Source organism: Gopherus evgoodei, chromosome 7, assembly GCF_007399415.2.
Source record: "Gopherus evgoodei ecotype Sinaloan lineage chromosome 7, rGopEvg1_v1.p, whole genome shotgun sequence".
Classification (NCBI taxonomy): Eukaryota; Metazoa; Chordata; order Testudines; family Testudinidae; genus Gopherus; species Gopherus evgoodei.
Window position 1 is genome coordinate 15,232,523 of NC_044328.1, and position 21,022 is coordinate 15,253,544.

Below are 21,022 nucleotides of genomic sequence, written 5' to 3' on the forward strand. Positions count from 1 at the left end.
GTATATTGTTGTCCTAATGGATTATCTGTTTACCTGAATGTTAAAATACTCCCCCCTGACTGAGGAGTAGCTTACATGACATTTTTCAGAAGAATTAATTGGTTAGAATCTTCAAGCCCATGTTGGCAAAAATAAGATGATAATCTAATTTAAATTTAATTAAGGTTTCTCCTCACAGAAAATTTTAGCCAAAAGCAGATGTGTCACAACCAAAGCTTTAGTTTACAACCCATTTCACAGTAATATTCTTCACAAAAACTATGTTGAGAAAGTTCAGGTTGCATGAATAAGCACTCAAAAGTCAGAAACACTAATGTTAAGGATGCCTGTGCAACCTTGGCTGTGCTCTTTCTAAGTACCAGGATGCACGATATGGCCTGCATCTTCTCTCACACCGGATTTATGCTGGTATAACTTCACTAACTTCAGTGGAGTCACTCCTGATTTTTACCTGTGTAAGTGAGAGAATAAAAGCCCAAAATCTTTAACCCTTTGATAGCGTATTATTTCTTGACTAATATCTCAAATTTTTTTCACACAACTTTATATTCACGTGTAGCATGTGATACATTTTCATTCTTTTGTACTTACACTGACTCTAGATTTTTCTTATAGTCTAAGATATGTATAACTGTCAGCAACCATGTACTCTACATGTTCTTTACAAGGGTAATAGCCTTCCTTATGTTCAATTCGGAGGGTGAGGCAGCTAAAGGAACACAGCCAATTTAATTTTGGGGGGGTAAATAAAATGTTTACCTATTAACAACACTTCAGATTAAGTATATATATACACACATTGCTTACTTCCCTACCATCACCATTTTTGCATTGGTCTTGGCTGGGACTATGAAAAAAAAAATCAATGAAATCAATTTACTTTACACATATGTAAAAACTATAACAACTAACAGAAATACAGTAATATAATAGCCCAAATATAAGTTCACCATGTCCCTTTTACTAGGAGAGGGACTTAGCTGGACATGCATGTGCAGCACAACCTTTCTTATGTGCATTTCAAGTGATGGGGCAGATAACTACAGTGGTATGAACTTAACTGGCTCATGGGTATCTTAGTGCGCAGTACTTAGTACACTAAACAGAAGATACCAAGCACTGACAAATACTTAAAAATACACCTCATAAACTTCAGCAGTTTCCTGCAGATAACACTGCTCTCGCATTAATAAACCCCAGTAGCAAAATCCGCATCCACCTCTAACTACTCTCATCTCCACATAGATCAGGGAGAAGAGATAGACCTACCACTCTGCCCTGAAAATTAATTAACGCAGGCTGATATGGACCAAGGTTCTGATCCTGCAACCAACCAAGTGTATGGGTGAACTGCTACACCTGCCTTTAGCCCCATTAGACTCTAAGGGCCAGATTGCCGAAGGTATTTAGGCACCTAAAGATGCAGATAGGTGTCTAGTGGGATTTTCAAAAGTGTTAAGGCATCTGGGAGTTAGATGCCATGTCACTTTTGAAAATCCCATTAAGCATCTATCAGCATCTCTAGGCACCTTAATACCTTTAACAATCTGGCCTAGCTGCTCTGTCAGTTGCAGATCAGACCCCAGGGAGGTAGTGAGTTTTCATTAATATTAAAACTGTGTACTTATGTAAATTAAATATAATGCATGCATCATTTGGGATTATATTTTTTTAAATCTAGTGTAGTGTCTGCATATTTGTTTAGGACAATCAAGAAACTTTTTTCCATTGCAGGTTCAGGAGAAAACCATGAATTTGTTGATTTTGCTGAAGAGGTACTAACAGTGGAAGAACTTCTTGATGCACTCCCTACCACGGAGCAGGACCCATGGTCTTCAGAGCATTCTCAGCCTCTGCTGGCCCATGACCAAAATCCTGTTTCCTTACATGGTAGTACACTGCATCTCAATGAAGCTACCAACTTGGACCCATCAATATTTCCTTGACAGCTTGGCACTAAGGTGATATCAAAGGTCTAGTCCATCAAGGTGCTGAGCATCCTCAACTCACTCTCATTAAAGTTAACAGGAGTTAAAGGTGCTCAGCACCACACAGGAGTGGATCCTAAATTTGGAGTTTTAGGTTCTGATGACGCCATTAGATCTGTGAGGAAGGGATCATGTGCTTGTTTGGAACCATACTTAAGTTTCCACATGGTTGCAAGGATTTCCCTCTCGTGCAGATGCAATAAGGCTCTAGTGAATTCTCAGTGAATCAAATTTCACTTGTTTGATTGCCATTAATTCTACCCTGGCATCTAACTAACAATAAACTGTTTTTAAATGCCTGAAGTTCAGTGATTACCGATACTTTGTCTTAATTCAAACCCATCCTATTTTGAGTTTTTGTACCTACGCATGTTTTATTAGTCTCTAATTCTGATGTATCTGCTCCACCTTGTATTTAGCTGTGACATGCTGAGTACCTTTCCCAGACCAAGAGCAGCTCTGTGTAAACTCAAAAGCTTGTCTCTCTCTCCAACAGAAGTTGGTACAATAAAAGCTATTACTTCACTCACCCTGTCTCTCTAGTTCTGCTACAAGACACTGCATTACTAAAATAGGTGTTTGTATTTCTTTGTATATATTTTAGCCAGGGTAAATTTGTAACACAAAATAATCCTACAAAGTAAGTCATTTCTTATTTTAGATATTCCAATAACACTTATCTGAAGATACTTTGTGTGGGATTTTCAAAAATGGCTCCACACTGACCTATCTCTGCTCCCACTGACTTCAGTAGAAACAGAGTTAGGCCAGTAGTGAGAAGTTTTTGAAAATCTGACCTATCATCTCTAAAACAAGATTTTGGAGTACTGGATGTTTTAATAGCATTATTTTCTCTACACTCTACATAACTATATTTACTTTTAAAACAATAACAGGCATCATGTTCAAATCAATAGACAAAGCTTTATATTTAAGAACGAACAACTATGAACAAGTAATAAGCAAACACTTCATGAAAACAAAGAAACTTGACTGTTAACGCTATTTCATCACACAACACGTCCTCAACACCTCTCATCAGCCTGGTGTACATCAGGAATTTCACCCTGATTCTATTAATTAATGGCCAGTTACATCAGTGGAAGCCCCAAGTGTAGACAAAAAGAGCTGCACTTCGCACAGGTAGAAGAGGTTACCCCATTTTCCAGTAAGTAATAACAATGAAGATTTCACAGTGTCTGGGAAACTGTCAGTAAGATTTTTAATAAGCAACAGTGAAAAGAAATAATTTATATCAGTGTAACAGAAATAGTTTACATAAAAGTATTTTTTAAAAAAAATCTGTTTTAGGACAGCTTGCGGTTAACATATACAGCAGTAGTAATAAATTGAGGAAAAATACATTTATAAAATTTTACATTTCAAATTCAGTGTAAGCAAACAGATACCTAAGTGTAAAATTATCTACTAAAAAAACCCACAGAAATGTAGATATACAAGAAAATGACAAGTTTCCCCAAAGTTAGGAAATACATTTAGTTGACTAATTAGATCAACCGCAAGATTTGCTTAGCAAACATGCCAAGAAAAAAAAAAGGCACAATTACCAAATTCATGACTATCATTTTCTTTCTAAAAGAGAAGCACCAGACAGCTCCATGCAAAGCCAAGCGAACAAACTTAACAGATTCATCCTTTTCAATAGTTAAAATACTATCACTGTATTGTATGGGCATTAAAAAAAAAATCAAATAGTGCATTCAAGTATATTACCACTCAACATCAGTAACACCAATCTTCAATTTAAATTAAAAAAAAAAATCCCTGATTACATTTGTTTGTTCAATGTAGTAGACAAGTTGTGAAATATTGTGCTAATTTTTAAAAACGTCTAAGGAGTGGGGATTGGTAGTGAAGAGTAAGTTATATACCTGTGGCTCTATCTTCATTGGAAAGAAAGGCTGTGATAAAATGTGGTACTTGTGTTATCACATGATAACGCAACTCATGCCACCACAGTAGAAGGCTTACAAAGACCACGTTGTAAGTTTGTGTATAAGTAATAATATTGGACCTGCTCTTGAAGTCAATGGGAGCTCTGAGTGCAGATCAATTGCAAGACCGAGAGAGCCCCAATCCTGTAGACATTTACTCAAAGGAGTCCAGTAACATTTATTATTTATTACAGTAGCCCCTACAGGCTCCAACCAACTTCAGATCTCCTCTGTGCTACGTGCTGTCCGTGCCCTGAAGAGCTTACAATCTAAACAGACAAGATGGACAAAAGTTGGGAGAACAAGACAGGAACTGAGGCACAGAAAAATTAAGTGATTTGCTCAACAACATATAGTAAACTGTGTCAGAGCTGGGAACAGAATCCAGATTTCCTGACTCCCAACCCAGTGCATTAACCACAGGCCCATCCTTCATCTTCAACTCAAAAGGATTTACATCTACTTCAGCGGGAGTTGGTTCAGAACCACAAGTTGGCTTATTAAAGCCAGACTACAATGGACTCCTATGCACGTGTGTAATGATGTGGAGGAATGGATTGTCACACTGTGATCCAGTAAAGGGCAAGCGGAATGTCCACATAGGCACAGCTTTTCAGGATTGGGCCTTGTTCATTATTTTCCTGTCACACACTATGTTGAGGACCTCCACTGAAATCAATAGGAGTCTTTCCATTGATTTCAATGGAAGTAGGAACAGATCTTAACAGAGTTTCAATTCCCACAGGCTAAGGAAGTTTAACATTCTAAATTTAGAAACAGTTAGCAAAATTCTTGGTACCAAACTGGCAAACTGCACTGCCTGTTTCCCCTGCTCGTGTCAACCATTTACTGGAGAGACTGTTTCATGTTTGTGCTTTAAAATGATTTAAAATAGCCTGTGTGGAGATGTTAGTGAGAAGGAGATCAGTAGAAGCCCTGTATTAAATAGGTATCAAAACATTTTTAAGGCAGTGTCTCTAAAACTGATTTTTATTGATATTACCCAGTCTAAATGAGGAAAGGTACTTTTGTGTGATTACCTACTTAGGGACTGATCCAGAGCCCAGTGAAATCAGAGAGGGGCCTTTCCACTCACTTCAGTGGTCTTTGGATCAGTCCCTTTTCGGCCTTTACAAAGTGTCCAGTTGTTAACACTTTAAAAAAAAAATTGGGATTTTTTTGATAACATTAAAAAACAATATTGTGAGTAACCAATTATCTAGGAAAATACACATACGAGACCAAAACAAAAAGGGATTTTGAGTTGTACATAGTTATGGAACCTACTAATGTCTATAACAAAACTGCATACAATAGGCCATTTCAGTCAGCTATTACTGAGTATAGTTCGGAGTGCAGAATATAGCCCTTGCCAATTCACTTAAGCAATTTATACTTACTGAGAAGGACTTCCAAAAGTCTCAGCCTTTTAGCATAACAATTAGCAGTTGGAGCTGTCTGGCTCTCTTGCTTTATCAACACTAGTTTCTTTATATAATTGTTTATTTTTTTCTTCTTTTGTCTTGTGTTGATTTATGATTTTTTCAGGCATCTGGTCTTTGGTTTGTGCTTCACTGGTGGAAACAGGATCTAAAACTACAATGGATTCCATTTGATTTTCACTGCTAACAGCTTTTCTTGCAATTCCCACGTAACTAGGTGACCTGGGAAGAAAAGTAGAATAAATAAATACACAGATAAAAGGTTTCTTTATCACATTTTTGGAACAAAAGTGAGCAGAAATGTATTTAAATTATTAACAGCATGGATGACCAAGACAGTTACATTGTACAGACAATGACACACAAGTATAATAATCAGTTAATATACTAAAAATACTATGAATTTAAGAAGTAAACTAGGAAAAATTAAGTTATACAGCAGCAAACAAGGGCTTTCAGACTATGAAGGAGAAAGTCACTTTTTAGTGACATTCTTTTTTCTGTGATCTCTCTACACCAGCTCATAGCTGGACCCCAGGTTTTAGGTTCTACATGTCAGCCAGGGAGATGGCAGTAAATAAAACTCGGGATTTTCACACCATAATCCTGTGGCAAAGTAGGGAAAACCTGGCTTCTTGTCCCACATCTGCATTCTGCATCCTTGAAGAGGATGAACACAGCCTCTGATGTCCTAAACTCTGCCACATGGTAGAGAGACCTAGATGGTCAGATTTTCAAATTGTGCTCACCACTCTGCATCATTCTCAATGTAGAGCACTTTTGAAAATCCAGCCATGAGATTCACTAACATGCAGAGGGTAATAGGCCCAGATTCTACACTTTTTGAGATAGGCTTATACTCTGATAATTTGCTGTGGGGAGATTCTCACAGGAAGAAGAATATTAGTGGGTGCCTGCCTAGGGAGACCACCACGAAGCAAACTGTAAGGGCTTGCCTACTTTAGGGAGTTTTGTACTAGTGAAGTTACATGTGTGCAAACCCCTAGTGTAGATAAACTGCATCAGTGTTGAATAGGGTTAGCACGGGTATGACTTAGCCTAAAAGAGATTATGGAAGGGGTCTACTTGGGGCAGCTACATCCTTGTGATTAGGTAAGCATGGGCAGATGAACCACATCAGTGCAAAAATCCCAAATGTAGATAAGCCCTAGATTCACCAACAAGTTGGTGACTCCACTCTCATGGAGGGGCCAACTACACATAACTGCTGGGTTCAGCTGCACATACTTGCCTGGAGCCATTTTTTGCCTTTCTCCAACACAATCAACAATGCATCTCCACGCTGCCAGTAAGTGAACTTGAGTATTGAATGGAAAAACCAGAATCTACTAAAGGAAAAGAAGTGAATGTGATGGTTCCATCTCTTATGAGCTGCACTTTCATGTGACTGTTCTGTCGGAGACAGAAAGACAACAGGGAGAGGGGACACCTGGTTCAGCAACTGAAACTCAAGTGATGAGATTTCATGGGCTCCTACCTGACTGACAGGGAAGTAGTAAATTCTGCAACCTCAACTGATGCAAGTAAAGTCACAGAAATGGCAAGTTGCACTGACGGTTTGTATTCCACACCTTAAGAGTGAAATTTCTCATCTGTTTTACGCAAGAGACGAATGTTGTGCATCTACATTTCAAACAGCACATCGTTGTTTGTATTTAGTGAAATTCCACGTTCAAGCGACTTTCACAAGCATCATGTCTAACATAAGAGCTTCAGTACAAGTTAATTAATTCTGAAATTGGCACTAATAGATACATTTGCAGACGCACTTGAATATAGTCAAAACACACAAAATTAACAAGGAAACTAATGCTTATTTTATGCAAATTATGCCTCACTCAAGCTTATTTTTGCTGAAAATACAAGGTGGGATATTTTGAACATTATAGTGAATGAAACTTTTCAGAGCACTGTAACTACCAGAGGGTTATTTTAGAAAGTGCTACCTCTGAAAAGCTGATTGCTCAACACTATAAAAATGGTCAAAGCCATAAATGCCACGTTCATTTTTATTTCACTTCGGAAGTAACTATCTTTCAAATCTCAACAGCTGGACTATTTAATACAATCTGGTGAATCAAAGTATAATTCTTCACTGGGCTCACAGCAGGGAGTCTGCATTAGTGCGTGGCAGCCATCCAACAACTGATGCACAGCCAAACACTCTGAAGTCTGTTTCACTTACAATAAAAATGGATAAAACTGCAATCATATTTACCACTTTCAAGGACAGAAAAATGAAAGATTTAAATCTGTCAATATAAAATAGTTTAATGGACAAATCCAGTGATTAAGTCCAGTGTTATATTTTCTAGTGTAAAAGAAGAATGACTATTCATTCACAGTTCATTTTACTAGTATTTCTTTCGTCAAATCCTTTACACAGCTACACCAGTTTGTCAAGACTGCTGTTAGGGAGTGTTATTGTTTAAATTATAAATCCTATTTATATATCTCACTCTTAACAGTTCAAATAGAACAGAAATTGGACATGATAAAGTTTCAGCCCAAGAGTAAATATATAGTCATTTTAAAAAGGCAAAGAAAATTCCATGCTTTGTCAAAAAAAAAAAATAAAAAAACTACCAACTTTCATTGCCACAAAGAAAGCTTGGGAGAGCAATTAATGCATAATATGGTTAACTGCCTTTTTAAAAAAATATATTACTACAAATCCAACCGACTGAGAAATTTACGTCCAGCTCTATACAAAGCTTCTTTCCATTCAGAATTTTATTTTGGATGTCAAACTCAAATTATTAGTTGTGCAAATGTGTGTTGAAGATGGAAATATTCTCTGAATTTGTATTTACATAACAATAATGCTTAAATCCACACATATTACATTTTTCAAAGCGACTAAATGTTTCTAATCTATTATACGAAACCTAAATACATTTTTACATGATAAACAGTAATATAACTGACAGTCTAATATGTCAGCTCCCCTGCAGTTTCGAGCAGGAGTACTTGTAATTTTAACATAAAAATACCCACATTAACACCGTGACACAAGCCAACAAAAGCAGTAAAACAAAGAGTTATGACTGACAATCCATCTGAGAACTAGTGCCACTGTGGCTTTTGCAATGATTCTGACCTTGGGGGCAGCTGCAGAATGACAGGACAAACTGAGGACCAGTTCTGTCAGCTCTGATGTGGATTTTCCTTTCTGTTACTGGTTTGCACTGTAACTTTAAGATTATTTAAATCTGGTTTTCTGTTAATTATATCATTTTGTTATAGACATTAAAAGCCAAAGACTTCTAAATACATGTCTGGACAGAATCTTGATCATTTGCAAAAGTACAAGCCCAAAACGACAACATTAAGAGAATGAAAAAACAATGTTGAAACATTGATGTTTTGATCCCACATTTTGATGTCATTAACACAATTCTACACTTACCACGATTTCAGGATTTCCCTATTAATTTACCACATCGAAGCAAAATCCCCTGGAAAAAAGTGTGTTACCCTCATGCAAAACTAAACATGGTTTGAAGCTTTATGATAGCTGTGGACTAGATTACCATCATATTGTGGGACACTGCAGCTTACACTACCTAGAAACCAAAACTGCGACTCAGGTTCGGTTTTGAGTGTTGTGGTAGCCAGGTCGGGCCTGAGAGACAAGCAGGGTGAGGCAATATGTTTTATTGGACCAACTTCTGTTAGTGAAAGAGAGATGATTTCCAGCTACGCAGAGCTTGTCTCTGAGACTTTGTTTGTCACGTCTACTAAGAAAAACTTCCCTACAACCTCTTCCAGAAACTAAGGTGAAATTCACTCCTCTACTACAAAACTCAAGTTAATGGGCTTTATGCACAGAACTGAACAGCGTGTCAGTATGTGTGACATTTATCTCCCTCAATCCACAGGCAGGTGACAAGGCTGCAATGCAACTTTCCAGAGGTTACTACTCCAACCGTTGTGCCCTTTACAACTCCCTAAGACAGGGATTTGGGACAAATCACAGATCAGTAACCTGTCTCTGGACCCAGCGACCCCCTTCTGCACCAGGCTATTTAGGGAAGCACAGGCCCACCGTAGCCATCTACAGAGGTGTGGCAGACATTAGCTGGCAAGTAAATTCACCCTCAGAGCGTGAGCATAGCAAGTGCCGCAGAAATGCATATGAAAACATTTCAGAATCTGCAGCAGAGAAGTGAATAAAATGCGAAGGACTAAAGGCAAACACCCGATTTATTAGTACATAGAGTTCATAAAACCTTCTTTACACTCTAGTCCTTTTCAAATGTGAGTTTCAGGAATGTAGAAATTGCCACAGTAGATTAGAACAGTGGTCCAGCCATTCCTTTTTCCTGTCTGACAGTTGCCAATACCAGGAGAAAGAAATCTTCTAATAGACAATCATAGAATACCTTGCCCATGTTGGAAGTTCTTTCCTAAACCTAGGCAGGTAGTAGTTAGCTACAAGGAATTTAACGCTCAACAGAACAGAATTTTTAGAAATACTCCATAATCAGCGGGCTGGATTTTCAAACCACCTAAAAACCATTGTCACTTTTATGCCTGCCATAGCATGTACTTGAATAATCGGTGAAAGTCACTGAAATGGAATGGTTTTGAATATTGTTTCAGTTCAGCACTCTAATTTAGGGTATTTTTATTCATTATATAGACACAGACACATATGCAACACACAAACACCATACACACACACACAGAATCTATGTCAGCTACTTTTAAAAGTATTTGTTAAAAATAAGAAGATTCTAACTTCCAGAACATCCCATTGTCCTCCTCATTTTGTTGTTCAAGCTTAATTGTCCATGTTCAACCTGCACACGGAAAACCTTTGTAGCTGTGTCTCGCTGAGGCCGAACTGTTTCCTGCAGTGTCAGTAGACAATTCAGTGGTACTAAGATTACAGCTGAGAGAAGGAGAACAAATCCTTTAATTGTATAAAATCATCAGATTAAGCCTTCCCCTCTGTGTGGTTCATTCTGTTAACTGAGTCATCTACTGCCTGGAAACAAATGTTTACTAAGTGCAAAAAAAAAAAAAAGGGAAGAGCGAGGCACACCTTTCCTTTCTGTGTGTACACACCACGGGAGCCATGGGAACTCCCTTGGCTTCCAACCGAACACAACATTAACTAGTTTCTCTTGAGGAATTGCCATTAAATTAGACTCCTGCTGGGATAAATGTTTGAAAGGATAGTTGTATGGGGAGTCATCTTAAAGTTGAGCTAAGGCCCTCAATTTCTGTTTGTGACCCATTCCTTCCTTCGCCTTCCTCCCCACCCCCAACCCGATGCCAAACCAGCTTATTAACAGCTTCTAGCCTTCACTTTGTTAACCAGTTGTATTGAAATCACTGGACTGATAGTGAAAAACAAAGCATTGTGCTCTAAACTAATTTTTCCAAATTCTGAAATACGATCAGTCTGTCTGTTTGCAGGGATGTTTTAGAACTGACTTGCACCTACTCACGTGAGGCCCAGTTCTAGAATCCTGGCTCAGACTGTGGAGCGCTTACATATATAGGAGTACTCCAGTTACTTTATTTTAAGTCACTATTGTAAGCACTTCTACTCAAGTAACTTTATTCACATGCTTAGTTCCATTTAAGGACAATGAGTGAAATTTTGGCCGCACTGAAGTCAACGGCAAAACTCTCATTGAGTTCAGTGAAGCGTGAGGGTACTAGTGTCAGTAAATTATTCATGTGTTTGGATTGCAAGGTTGGGCCTTCACTGCTTACATGATCCCCTTCTGCAATGGGACTACTCACATGAGTAAAAGCTACTCAACATGAGTAAAGGTTACAGAATTGGGCCTTTAATATTAGCTAACATTCTTTAAGTACCACTCGGACAATGAAGCAAAAAGCAATACACCATGCAGGACTGTTTACATGATTTTTCGATAGGGATGCTATAGATCTTTACATTTAAAATTAGAGCAAACCAGAGAAAAACAGATTACATGGGAAGAGAGTTCCTGTAATTAGGGAACCTGTACTCTTGCATGGCAGGGTGCACTGTAGGTGGTCTGACAAAACACTGAAAACAATAATAAAGGTCAAACTTTTGTCAGTTTAAAGAAATGTAAATGGTAATGAGATGGATAAAGCCACTTATCTTGGGTGGGAAGGACGGTGACAGTTGATAATTTGCTTGTACCTCTTGCTTAGGTGTCTGGTCAAAGCAGAGTGTTGTTTGTTTCTTACCAGCCTGGTTAATCAGGAAGTAAATCTAGGATGCTGCTTAATTACAGCATCAAGTTGTCAGCTGTGTTCAGCAAAATGATTTTGCCCTGACTTGAGTCCTTCTTCCGAAGCAACATACATTAGGGCCCAGGGCAGGAATCGGTAACCTTTGGCCCATGGCCCATCAGGGAAATTTGCTGGCGGATGGAGACAGTTTGTTTACCTGTAGCCAGGGCGGCGCTTCCATTAGGTGACCCTAGGCGGTTACCTAGGGCACTAGGATTCAGGAGGCGGCATTTTGTGCACTCCACTCGGGGTGCACAGGAGCTTCCGGTTCCGCTCCCGTTGTGCTGCCAAAGAAGGACCTTCTGCCAATGTGCTGTGGAAAACAGCGGCAGGCAACTGAGCGGCTCAATGACTGCCTCTGTCGCCTGCGGCATTTCGGCAGAGGGTCCTTCTTCGGCGCCAGGATGGGAGCGGAACTGGAAGCTCCTGCGTGCCCCATGGGAAGCACACAAAATGCCGCCCCCCGAATTCTGCCTAGGGCACCAGAAACCCTGGCGCCGCTCCTGCCTGTAGTGTCTGCAGGTTCAGCCAACTGCAGCTCTCACTGGCTGCAGTTCACTGTTCCAGGCCAATGGGGGCTGTGGGAAGTGGTGCCCAGCACATCCCTCGGCCCACACTGCTTCCAGCAGCCCCGATTGGCCTGGAATGGCGAACCGCGGCCAGTGGGAGCTGCGATCGGCTGAACCTACGGACACTGCGGGTAAACTAACCGTCCCAGCCTGCCAGCAGATTTCCCTGATAGGCCGTCTGCCAGAGTTGCTGATCCCTGGCCTATGGGCTGCTCCAACTAATCCTGGCTGTGAACAACCCCAATGGACCAAAATGCAGTTAGGTATCAGTATGATGCAAGGCATCCTGACCAGGTCCTCTTTTCCCTCCCAGCCCAGCAGCACGAAGGGGGAACAGCACAAGAGTCCCTACACCACCTGTATTCCATTGGAGGATCCTCCTTGACAATAGCTTTGGGACGGTTCCCCCCGTTAAGCCAGTTTACACCAATGGAACAGCATACCTCACTAGAGAACCTGGCCCACAGCATCTGTATTGGTGCATTAACAGAGAGATTAAAATTAAATGTGTCTTTTAGGTTCCTACAGAATAGGCAAACTGCAAAATAAATTAAGCTTCATATATGCTTTTATAGCACATAACAACTGTGACTGTCAACACAAGATCCTTTTCACTGTCAATTCACCACGCATTCTGCAAGACCTTGGGCCTGCAACTATTTCATTTCCTTTCTTGCAAATGTAATTTCCACTTAGTTTGGTGGAATAAAAGGTAGACAAAAGGTGATAAGAGTCACAGAATTTTCTGATTAAGATTATCTGTTCAAAATGGTAAAAATCTATAGACTAACAATGCAGTGTTTCTCAGAAACTAACTCACCTCTACTGAATTGACTCTGTTTCATGGTGCTGGTTTAAAAAAAAAAAATACAGCTACACTGTTGAGGTCAAATTAACTCTTAAACAAATTGAAATCAGAAAGATAAAGAGTAAGTATAGATCATACTTCTGTTAAGGAGTCATATTGAATATATTTCAGTGGAGGAAGACACCTGATTGAAGAGGGAAATTTGCTTTTAAAATTCAGTCAGGATTAAATAAAACTATGAGGCACAAAAAAGATATAAGGCCTTTCACTAAATAAAACACAAAACAAAAACCAAAGAGAGAGACAGAGATAAAAGCACCAACAAGAGAATAAAGCAAATACCAGTTCACCAAAAATATATCTGAATTGAATTTCCAGTTCATTTGTCCTGATTCTCCCCTTTGAACTAAGCCATGGAGACCTACAAGAATAGGTGTTCTTTTTCTACTGATGGAACAGGAAATCAGAGGTTTAATTAACCATGATTATAATATTCTGCTGATCTGATTTGTCTCACCTATTTCCTTTTTCTTTAAGTGACAGACTACCTGACAAACATCCTGGCAAGAGAACTAAAGCAAATCTGCAGACTAATTTCAAAAAGAGGTTTGCATTGTTATAAAACAAACTGATCCTCAACCGGATCCGTCTGAAATGTATATTTCTGAAGCAGGATTAACTCTTTGATGCTTAAATGGCACTTTGAAGCTTCAATCTGTTTACCAAAAGAATCCTCTGTCTGTTGTGCCAAAATAGTATCTCATTCTACATTTTCTTTCAGCAGCTAAATCCTGACTTCCGGATAGTTCGACAGTTCCATTTCCTGCTGGTAAATGTTATTTTGAGATTGTGAAAATGTGCATTCCTTTTGGTCCATTGAGGGCAAAAACCAAAACAAACACTTTTCAATTGGTCAGGTTTATTTGATACTAATGTTGGATTTACAAACTGGCTGTTTGTTTTTTAAAACCAAGAATACACTGCCCACATGCATCCCCTCTTCTTTATTGAGAATGGAGAAAACACCTCAAGTGAAACATTTTGCTATTCCTCAAAAAGTCCCACTATCTTTCTTGTAGCAAGAGATCCTGAATATCTCTGGGCAGTACCTTCACTGACTCTAGGATGAGAAGAGCTTTGTTATGATGGAGAGTTCAATCTCCAAGTGGGACTGGGAGATAACTTGTATGGGCAGTTACATATTTCACATTTTCCTGATTAACCAAGTGATGTAAATGGCATAAATATACACCAGTGAAACAGGTTTGGCATTAACATATGATTGGATGTCCATATATAGCATTACTTACTGAAATGTAACCTTAGAACTTGCACTTCCCTTCATTTGAACAGACTCTTTGCCCGACTCAGGTGTTTTGGAGCTGAATTCTGCCTCCAGAGTTTTCTTGTTCAATGCTGTTTGTGCTGTACTGGATTCTGAACCTAACACTGGCATGGATTTGGATTCTGATGTGGCCAAGACTCCAGTCGGACCTAAAACCCAAACAGAGTTTAGCATTTTTGTTACCTCTGCTTGTCATGGGTATTGAATCACAGATCAGCTCAATGTAATTCCAGTCAGTTAGGTAGGTCAAATCAATTCCTTAAAGGGTAGCTTCTAGTTCATGGAAAGTGTTGAAATGCATTCCACTTAGAATCAGCCTCTTTCTCTTCACAGTGTCAAAATGCCATGGCACAATGCAGCCAAGCCTAGGATTTAGAAGGGTCCCACAGGAACTACAGAACCTCAGCTGCTGTCTGAATTCACTCAGCTGAGAAGCATGGACTGGTGAGTATATTGAAGGTGTTAATGTTTCTCTTTTCTGCTATAAAAGGATATTTGAACAAAGCTTTAAAACCATTAAAAGCTGCCACAAATACTTGTTCTTTGGCGGGAGTGAATTCAAGATGGCAGCCGTAAGCTATCATTCCCCTATTTTACGTTAGTTTATGAAACACACCTTTGCAGGAAGCACAGAGTGACAAAGTCAGTCCAAGGACTTCAGTAATGCTGCGTGAGCTCGGGAGCAGAAGGTTTATAAGGGTGTGTGGAGAGCACTGAGAGACATTTATACTAGAGAAAATCGTGATGGCAGAGTGCAGCTATTAAGGGGAAGTGAATCAGCTGGAAAGGAATTAGAGCTCTCCCAATTAACATTGGGTGATCCTGGAAAGGACTTAAAGACAAAGTAATCTGGCGTTTAAATAGCTTTAACACAAGTTCTATAAAACACAACAGTAGGACTACGAAGGACAACTTACTACTGCTGTCTTGCTCGGCTGTCACCTTCCTGCGCCGTAAAATTCTTTCTAACTCAGTTTCATTGCTGTCTGTGTCTGTTTCAAGAGATTTTAAGCTTCTTGAACTGGTGGATTTGTTGAGTGTTTCCTGCAATAAGAAATATTCACAGAAGGTCATCAGAACACAGGCCCTTCCAAAACAGCAGATAAGGTCAAACAAGTGAAACAGGTATTGGAGATGGTAAGTGTTATCATTTACATTAAGTAACAGTTCTGCTTGGTCAGCACTATGCACCAGGAACTCCTGATTCTAATACTATCACAGAGTCCCTCTGGGACACTGGGCAGGGCACTTAACCTTTCTATCTCAATTTACCTATCAGTAAAATGGGGAGAACCATGATTACAGAGTGTTTGTGAGGCTTACTGGTCCATAATCAGCTCAGGAGAAGGCCCTTGGCAGTGGAAAATTCCATCTGTGGGGAAGCCTGCAAGGGACCTGGGCTGGCCAAGAAGCGGGTAGTGCTGGCAAGGGAGAGATTATGTCTAGGTAATTTACCACATCCCTTGAACAGACTCCACAAAGCCCTGACCTCAAGCTAACGATGCCCTTTCCTGGTGATTCTCACTCTGTAGTAAGGAGTCAGGCTAGCTCTGAGTGGGTAAATCTGGTGGAGTATTTCTAAAGCGCTATGTAGATGCTAAGTATCATTACTGGAACAAACCCAACTATTTACAGAAACACTAAAATACTCCCCTGTTAAAGCTGTGAGGATCTTAACAAGATTTTACAAGAGGAATACCTTGTTAGTAACAAACCTTCTCTATTAGCTGAATACCAAAGAATCACATTTAATTGATTACTACAGTATGCAACCTTTTCTAAATGAAGTTCACTCCCAGGTGACACCCACTGTCCTCCAAATCAGCATGCTAAACTGCCCTACTAACCAACGTTAGAGCAGGTTCATTTAATTTACAAAAAAAAAAAATACCCACTATGCTCGTGCTGATCTCACAAATCCTTCATTGCCCACTAAAAACTTAAGTATTTCCATAGGCCTGGCTATGTCTTTTGGTGGCACTATCAGATCTCTGGTTACTGCTTCCTTTTAGCATGCACAGAATACAGATCAACATCACCGCTGCCTTATACTGAGACTAACACTTTTGTAGACTCTGGTTAGGCCAAAAGGCAGGGTCTTATTTTACAGCCCTCCTAAGAAAAAGTCTTCCTAAGCTGAAACCCCTAAAAATGCTGCCACTGGAATTTTAACTGGCACAAAGCAAACTCAGTAGGCTCCTCCAGTCTGGCTGCAGTTACACTGCCACCTTGTCAAATATCAAATTGACTGTAAAATTGCCCTAAATGTTTATAAATGGAGCTCAAAATTTGGGACGTGTATTTATTGCTGTCTCTCTCTGAGCCTCACCATCGTTTGTGACCCTTGTAAGGCCTGTTTGCTGACAGTTCAAAAAACACATTTAGAGACCCACACAGCATGTTTTCAGCAGTGTATCCCAGCTCAGATCAGGCTGAGTCAAAAAAAACAAACAACAAAAAAGAAACCACCATCTCAACAACCTCCTTACCAACAGAATCTTTCATATGGTACATGGGCCTGATTCTCGTAAGTGGTGGATATGCTGAAGTGGAGTTGTGAGAAATCATCTAATACACTAGGTTTACCCATGAGGATGTAAAGCTCATTTGCATGAAAGCAGCAATATGCATTTATTCACTGTTGAACTGTGTTACTAAGTGAGAATTAGTTGTCAAAAATTATTATTAAAACACGGAAATCCAGCTCATTCCTCGCAATATTACACACGTGACAAGAAAGAAGGTTACATGTATTCTTTCCAGACGTTTATAACTACACCCCTCTCACTGTAGTATCTCAGTGCCTCCCACCAAGTTAAAAAGAAATTCACCAGTGGCAATAGCCTTAATTTTTTCCCTGCTTTCTTCTGATGGAGTCTAGGGTACTCTCTCTCTACCCCATTTCCTTCTTCTTTTCTCCTCCAAATTCCTTTTCTCTTTTTCCTCCTGCTTGTTTTTACCTCCTTTTGTTCCTCCTCTTGCTTCTCCCTCCTTTGCTAATTTTAGTTGCGTCTGTGAGAAAGCCAGGCCAAAAGAGTGAGTGTACAAAGACTTTGAGGCCTGTGGTCATACAGATATCCTCCTGCAGGAGCGGCGCCAGGGTTTTTGGTGCCTTAGGCGCAGGGCCGGCTCACTGGTCCTGTGGCTCCGGTGGACCTCCTGCAGGCGTTCCTGCAGACAGTTCGCTGGTCCCGCGGCTCCGGTAGATTGGCTGCAGGCGTGCCTGCGGATGCTCCACAGGAGCCACAGAACCAGCGGTGTGAGGTCCACCGGAGCAGTCTGCTGCCCTCCCAAATCTTGGTGCCCTAGGCAACCACCTAGGTCACCTAAATGGAAGTGTCGGCCCTGCCCTCCTGTATGAATGCAAAGTCTTGGACCTGTTGTGAGGAAAGCCTGGTCTTGAACTGTCATGAGATTCTCACTGAAGTTGATAACTTCACAGCATCTCACAATTACTCCTAAAAGGCATCATGTATCCTTTTAAAGAGATATGGGCAGACAATTAGACTTGTGGGAGTCCACAAGAGAATATTCTGAAAGTGGAGTTACCTGGCTCTGATCTCTGGGACAACATGACCAATATCATCTGTTCCTAGGCCCTGCATTGTGCAAATCATTGCTAACCAGTTGAGCTTATGGACCTTGAGTTGGTTGCTCGCTATTTTAATAATAAGAATGATAATTGGAGATATATCTATCTCCAGAGCTGGAAGGGATCTTGAAAGGTCATTGAGTCCAGCCCCCTGCCTTCACTAGCAGGACCAAGTACTGATTTTGCCCCAGATCCCTAAGTGGCCCCCTTAAGGACTGAACTCACAACCCTGGGTTTAGCAGGCCAATGCTCAAACCACTGAGCTATTCTTCCCCCTATTTTGAGACAGCACACAACTGATATCTTCAGCTCAGTCCAATTCACTCTCTTCTATGGATCCATTGCTCCCATGGCACTATTTTCTGATATGGTATTGCCTTCCTACAGCGTTCCACGACAGGCATGTGCAATTGTTACTTACTGTCATGGCTGCCAGGAAAAGTTTGGACTCCAGGAGTGGTGTATTTCTTCAGAGAGTAATTGGTGAAGAGATACAAGATACAGTGTTGTACATGTACACTCAAGAACGGGGGTATTAGATTGCAAAAGCAAACAGCAGCTTGTAAGTCACAGAGGCAGCACTACTTCCAGGACTCCATCAAAACAGCTTGTCCCTCAATAAATTAAAATATTTTACTTTGCAGCTATTCTGAAATTAACTGAGCTGGGGCATTGTTAATGAGCAATAGTCCCCGGCACTGTACTAATGTTACGGACCTAAAAGTAAACCAAAGAAATGAGTTGCTTTCCTTGAACTCTGCAATTTACAGAATGAGCATAAATGTGTTTATAACAATTATACGGAGGTCTGCATGGAATGCACAATTAGCACAGTAACAACAAACATGTAAGTATTTTTTTCTTCAGTACTCACCCCCATGTTTGTCATCTGACTGTGCATAATGATTAGTCTCAAGAATAGACTAGAATTTAGTTTATATAACACCTCTCATACTCTAAATATCCTGAAAAGTTACAAAAAGCTCTGAGCTAGATACTGATAGCACAACGCTCATGGGTCTCCTGTTGCTCAGACTGAAATCAATGGCAAAGGACACACTGAGTTCAGTCGTGAAGAAGCAGCCCTTGACAGCAAATGCACCAGCCATTACGTACCCTGCAATAGCTCACTCACAGCCTTGGACAACAGAAGTTAGCTCCTAACGGAATGCTAGCCAGGACATCAGGGTGATCCTCCAGTCTCTTCACAAAGGTGCCACTGGATCTTTAACTTGCAGCTAAAGAATAATTTCTGCCAAAGATGGACAGAACTACCTCCAGTTTAATGTTACCCCAAGATTGCCACCCCTGCTGCAAATTCCCCTTTCTCAGCACATCACACTGGGGGGCTTGAACTCAAAATCTCCTGGACTAGAAGAGAGTAACCAGGTAAGCCAAAGATGGTGGCATAAAATATTGTTCCCTGTTTTAAAATACCATAGTAATGGCCCCTAACACTGCAGTAGCAATGCTGTCAGCTGGAGTATTTCAGACCACTGCTGTACAATACTATAGTATATACTAATAAAGGTTATGTAAATCCTAGCATAGATTGTTAGGAACTGCAACATTGTCTATTAAGCACGTGTACAATAATATTAACATATTATGGATAAAACCCTGGGCTCACTGAACTCTATTGCAAAACTCCCATTGGCTTCAATGAGGATAGGACTTCACTCTATGCATGTGTTGAAGTTACACCTCAACTTTTAACTCTCAGGCCTAGAGAACCCAAGTAGGAGAAGCTATGTTGATTTGACTCTTATTCAATACAATTCAAGCATCTATTCAGGAGAAGCAGCTACTGAACATGTATAATTTACAGTATAAGTACATTACAAAACAGAAATAAGCTGAACACATTTTGTTAAAGATGAGCAAAATATCAAACATAACTGCTTTATTTAGTGACAATCAAATACATATAGTAACTATATATCTGTATATATTTATATGAATAAATACAGATAGAAAGATAAGAGTGTTCTAGGTTTTTAGATATCTATATCTATTCAGATATCAAGAAAGAGGGAGTCAGAGAAATCTCTCTTTGACTCTATTTATATCTATCCATCCAGCCTCAAAATGTCCTCTCATCTCATGTGAAAAGAGAACAATGGAATGTAAACACCATGTGTTCTTACCAGTATTCCCTTGAGTTCCTTCACTGCACTATCAGAGGCTTTTGGTTCTTCCGGCTGCAATTAAACAAAACACACACATAATCAAATCTGATTTTGCAAATACTGACTGTGCAAGATGTGTGTGTTTGTTTAGTATTGTATTTTAGGACAAACACCACATGAATCTGCAATGGGTTTGTTGACAAGACCTATGTAAATTTATTAACATTTAAAATTGCTAGTATTTCCAAAAATATTCCAATGCTTGGAAAGATATTAACTAGGAATTAAGGAGAAAATTAAATAACTTGAATTCTAGCGAATGTACTTTAGTAAATTGAATATTAACATTTCAGCATAAAAACATATTAAATAAAATGAATGCAACAGAACCAGGGAGTTCACATAAAGTCCCCTTTTTACTACTGCTCTCCTTCATTCCCCACTTCTCCCATCGCTCCCACACCACTAGAGGCAGGACAGATGTGGAAGGGAACTGGGGAGGGGCAGCCTTCTTTCCCATCTCAGAATTCTCCCCCCAGTGGGGGTGGGGAGAAGGGAACATGGGAATTTAGAGACAGCTACTGTGAATGGCAACCATGCAGCAAATACAAGAAGGTGCAGCAGGAGTCTTCTTGCTCCATCCTCTGCCCCATACTGTTCATATTAACACAGACTATTGATTATGTCAAACCAGTGCCACATCATTGTAGAACCCCTCCCTCTTTCCAGGCTGTCTCATGCTGCCCTGGCAACAACTTTGAGTGCCATTATGGGAGTGGACAGTGCTCAGCACCCTGCAGGACTGGGCCCAGTGCTCTCATTGGGAGATGCTGGTTCCCTGCTTTTCTTAGGATCAGGCCTGCTGGGAAGCAGCAGTAAAATGGCAGCTTTCATTCAGACTCAGCAGAACGAAATCAGCAGGTTAGAGTC

The 21,022-nt window shown here is 40.1% G+C and overlaps 2 protein-coding genes across 6 annotated transcripts in view; one reads left to right on the forward strand and one right to left on the reverse strand.

Annotated features, from left to right (window-relative positions):
• The window catches only part of ENO4 (enolase 4), a 32,510-nt gene extending 30,048 nt beyond the window's left edge, over nt 1–2,462 (forward strand). For all 3 annotated transcript variants that reach the window (XM_030570858.1, XM_030570859.1, XM_030570860.1), the window contains one exon: nt 1,735–2,462. In XM_030570858.1, the coding sequence (XP_030426718.1) occupies nt 1,735–1,946 (212 nt within the window). In that variant the 3' untranslated portion in view covers nt 1,947–2,462. The remainder of the gene's footprint in view (nt 1–1,734) is intronic.
• Nucleotides 2,463–3,258: 796 nt separating this feature from the next.
• Nucleotides 3,259–21,022, reverse strand: part of SHTN1 (shootin 1) — a 99,631-nt gene continuing 81,867 nt past the window's right edge. For 2 of the 3 annotated variants that reach the window (XM_030570749.1, XM_030570752.1), the window contains exons 14-17: nt 20,111–20,164; nt 15,289–15,415; nt 14,337–14,520; nt 3,259–5,607 (exon numbers count right to left, since the gene is read on the reverse strand). In XM_030570749.1, the coding sequence (XP_030426609.1) occupies nt 5,385–5,607; nt 14,337–14,520; nt 15,289–15,415; nt 20,111–20,164 (588 nt within the window). In that variant the 3' untranslated portion in view covers nt 3,259–5,384. The remainder of the gene's footprint in view (nt 5,608–14,336; nt 14,521–15,288; nt 15,416–20,110; nt 20,165–21,022) is intronic. The other variant, XM_030570750.1, reaches the window with a different exon arrangement.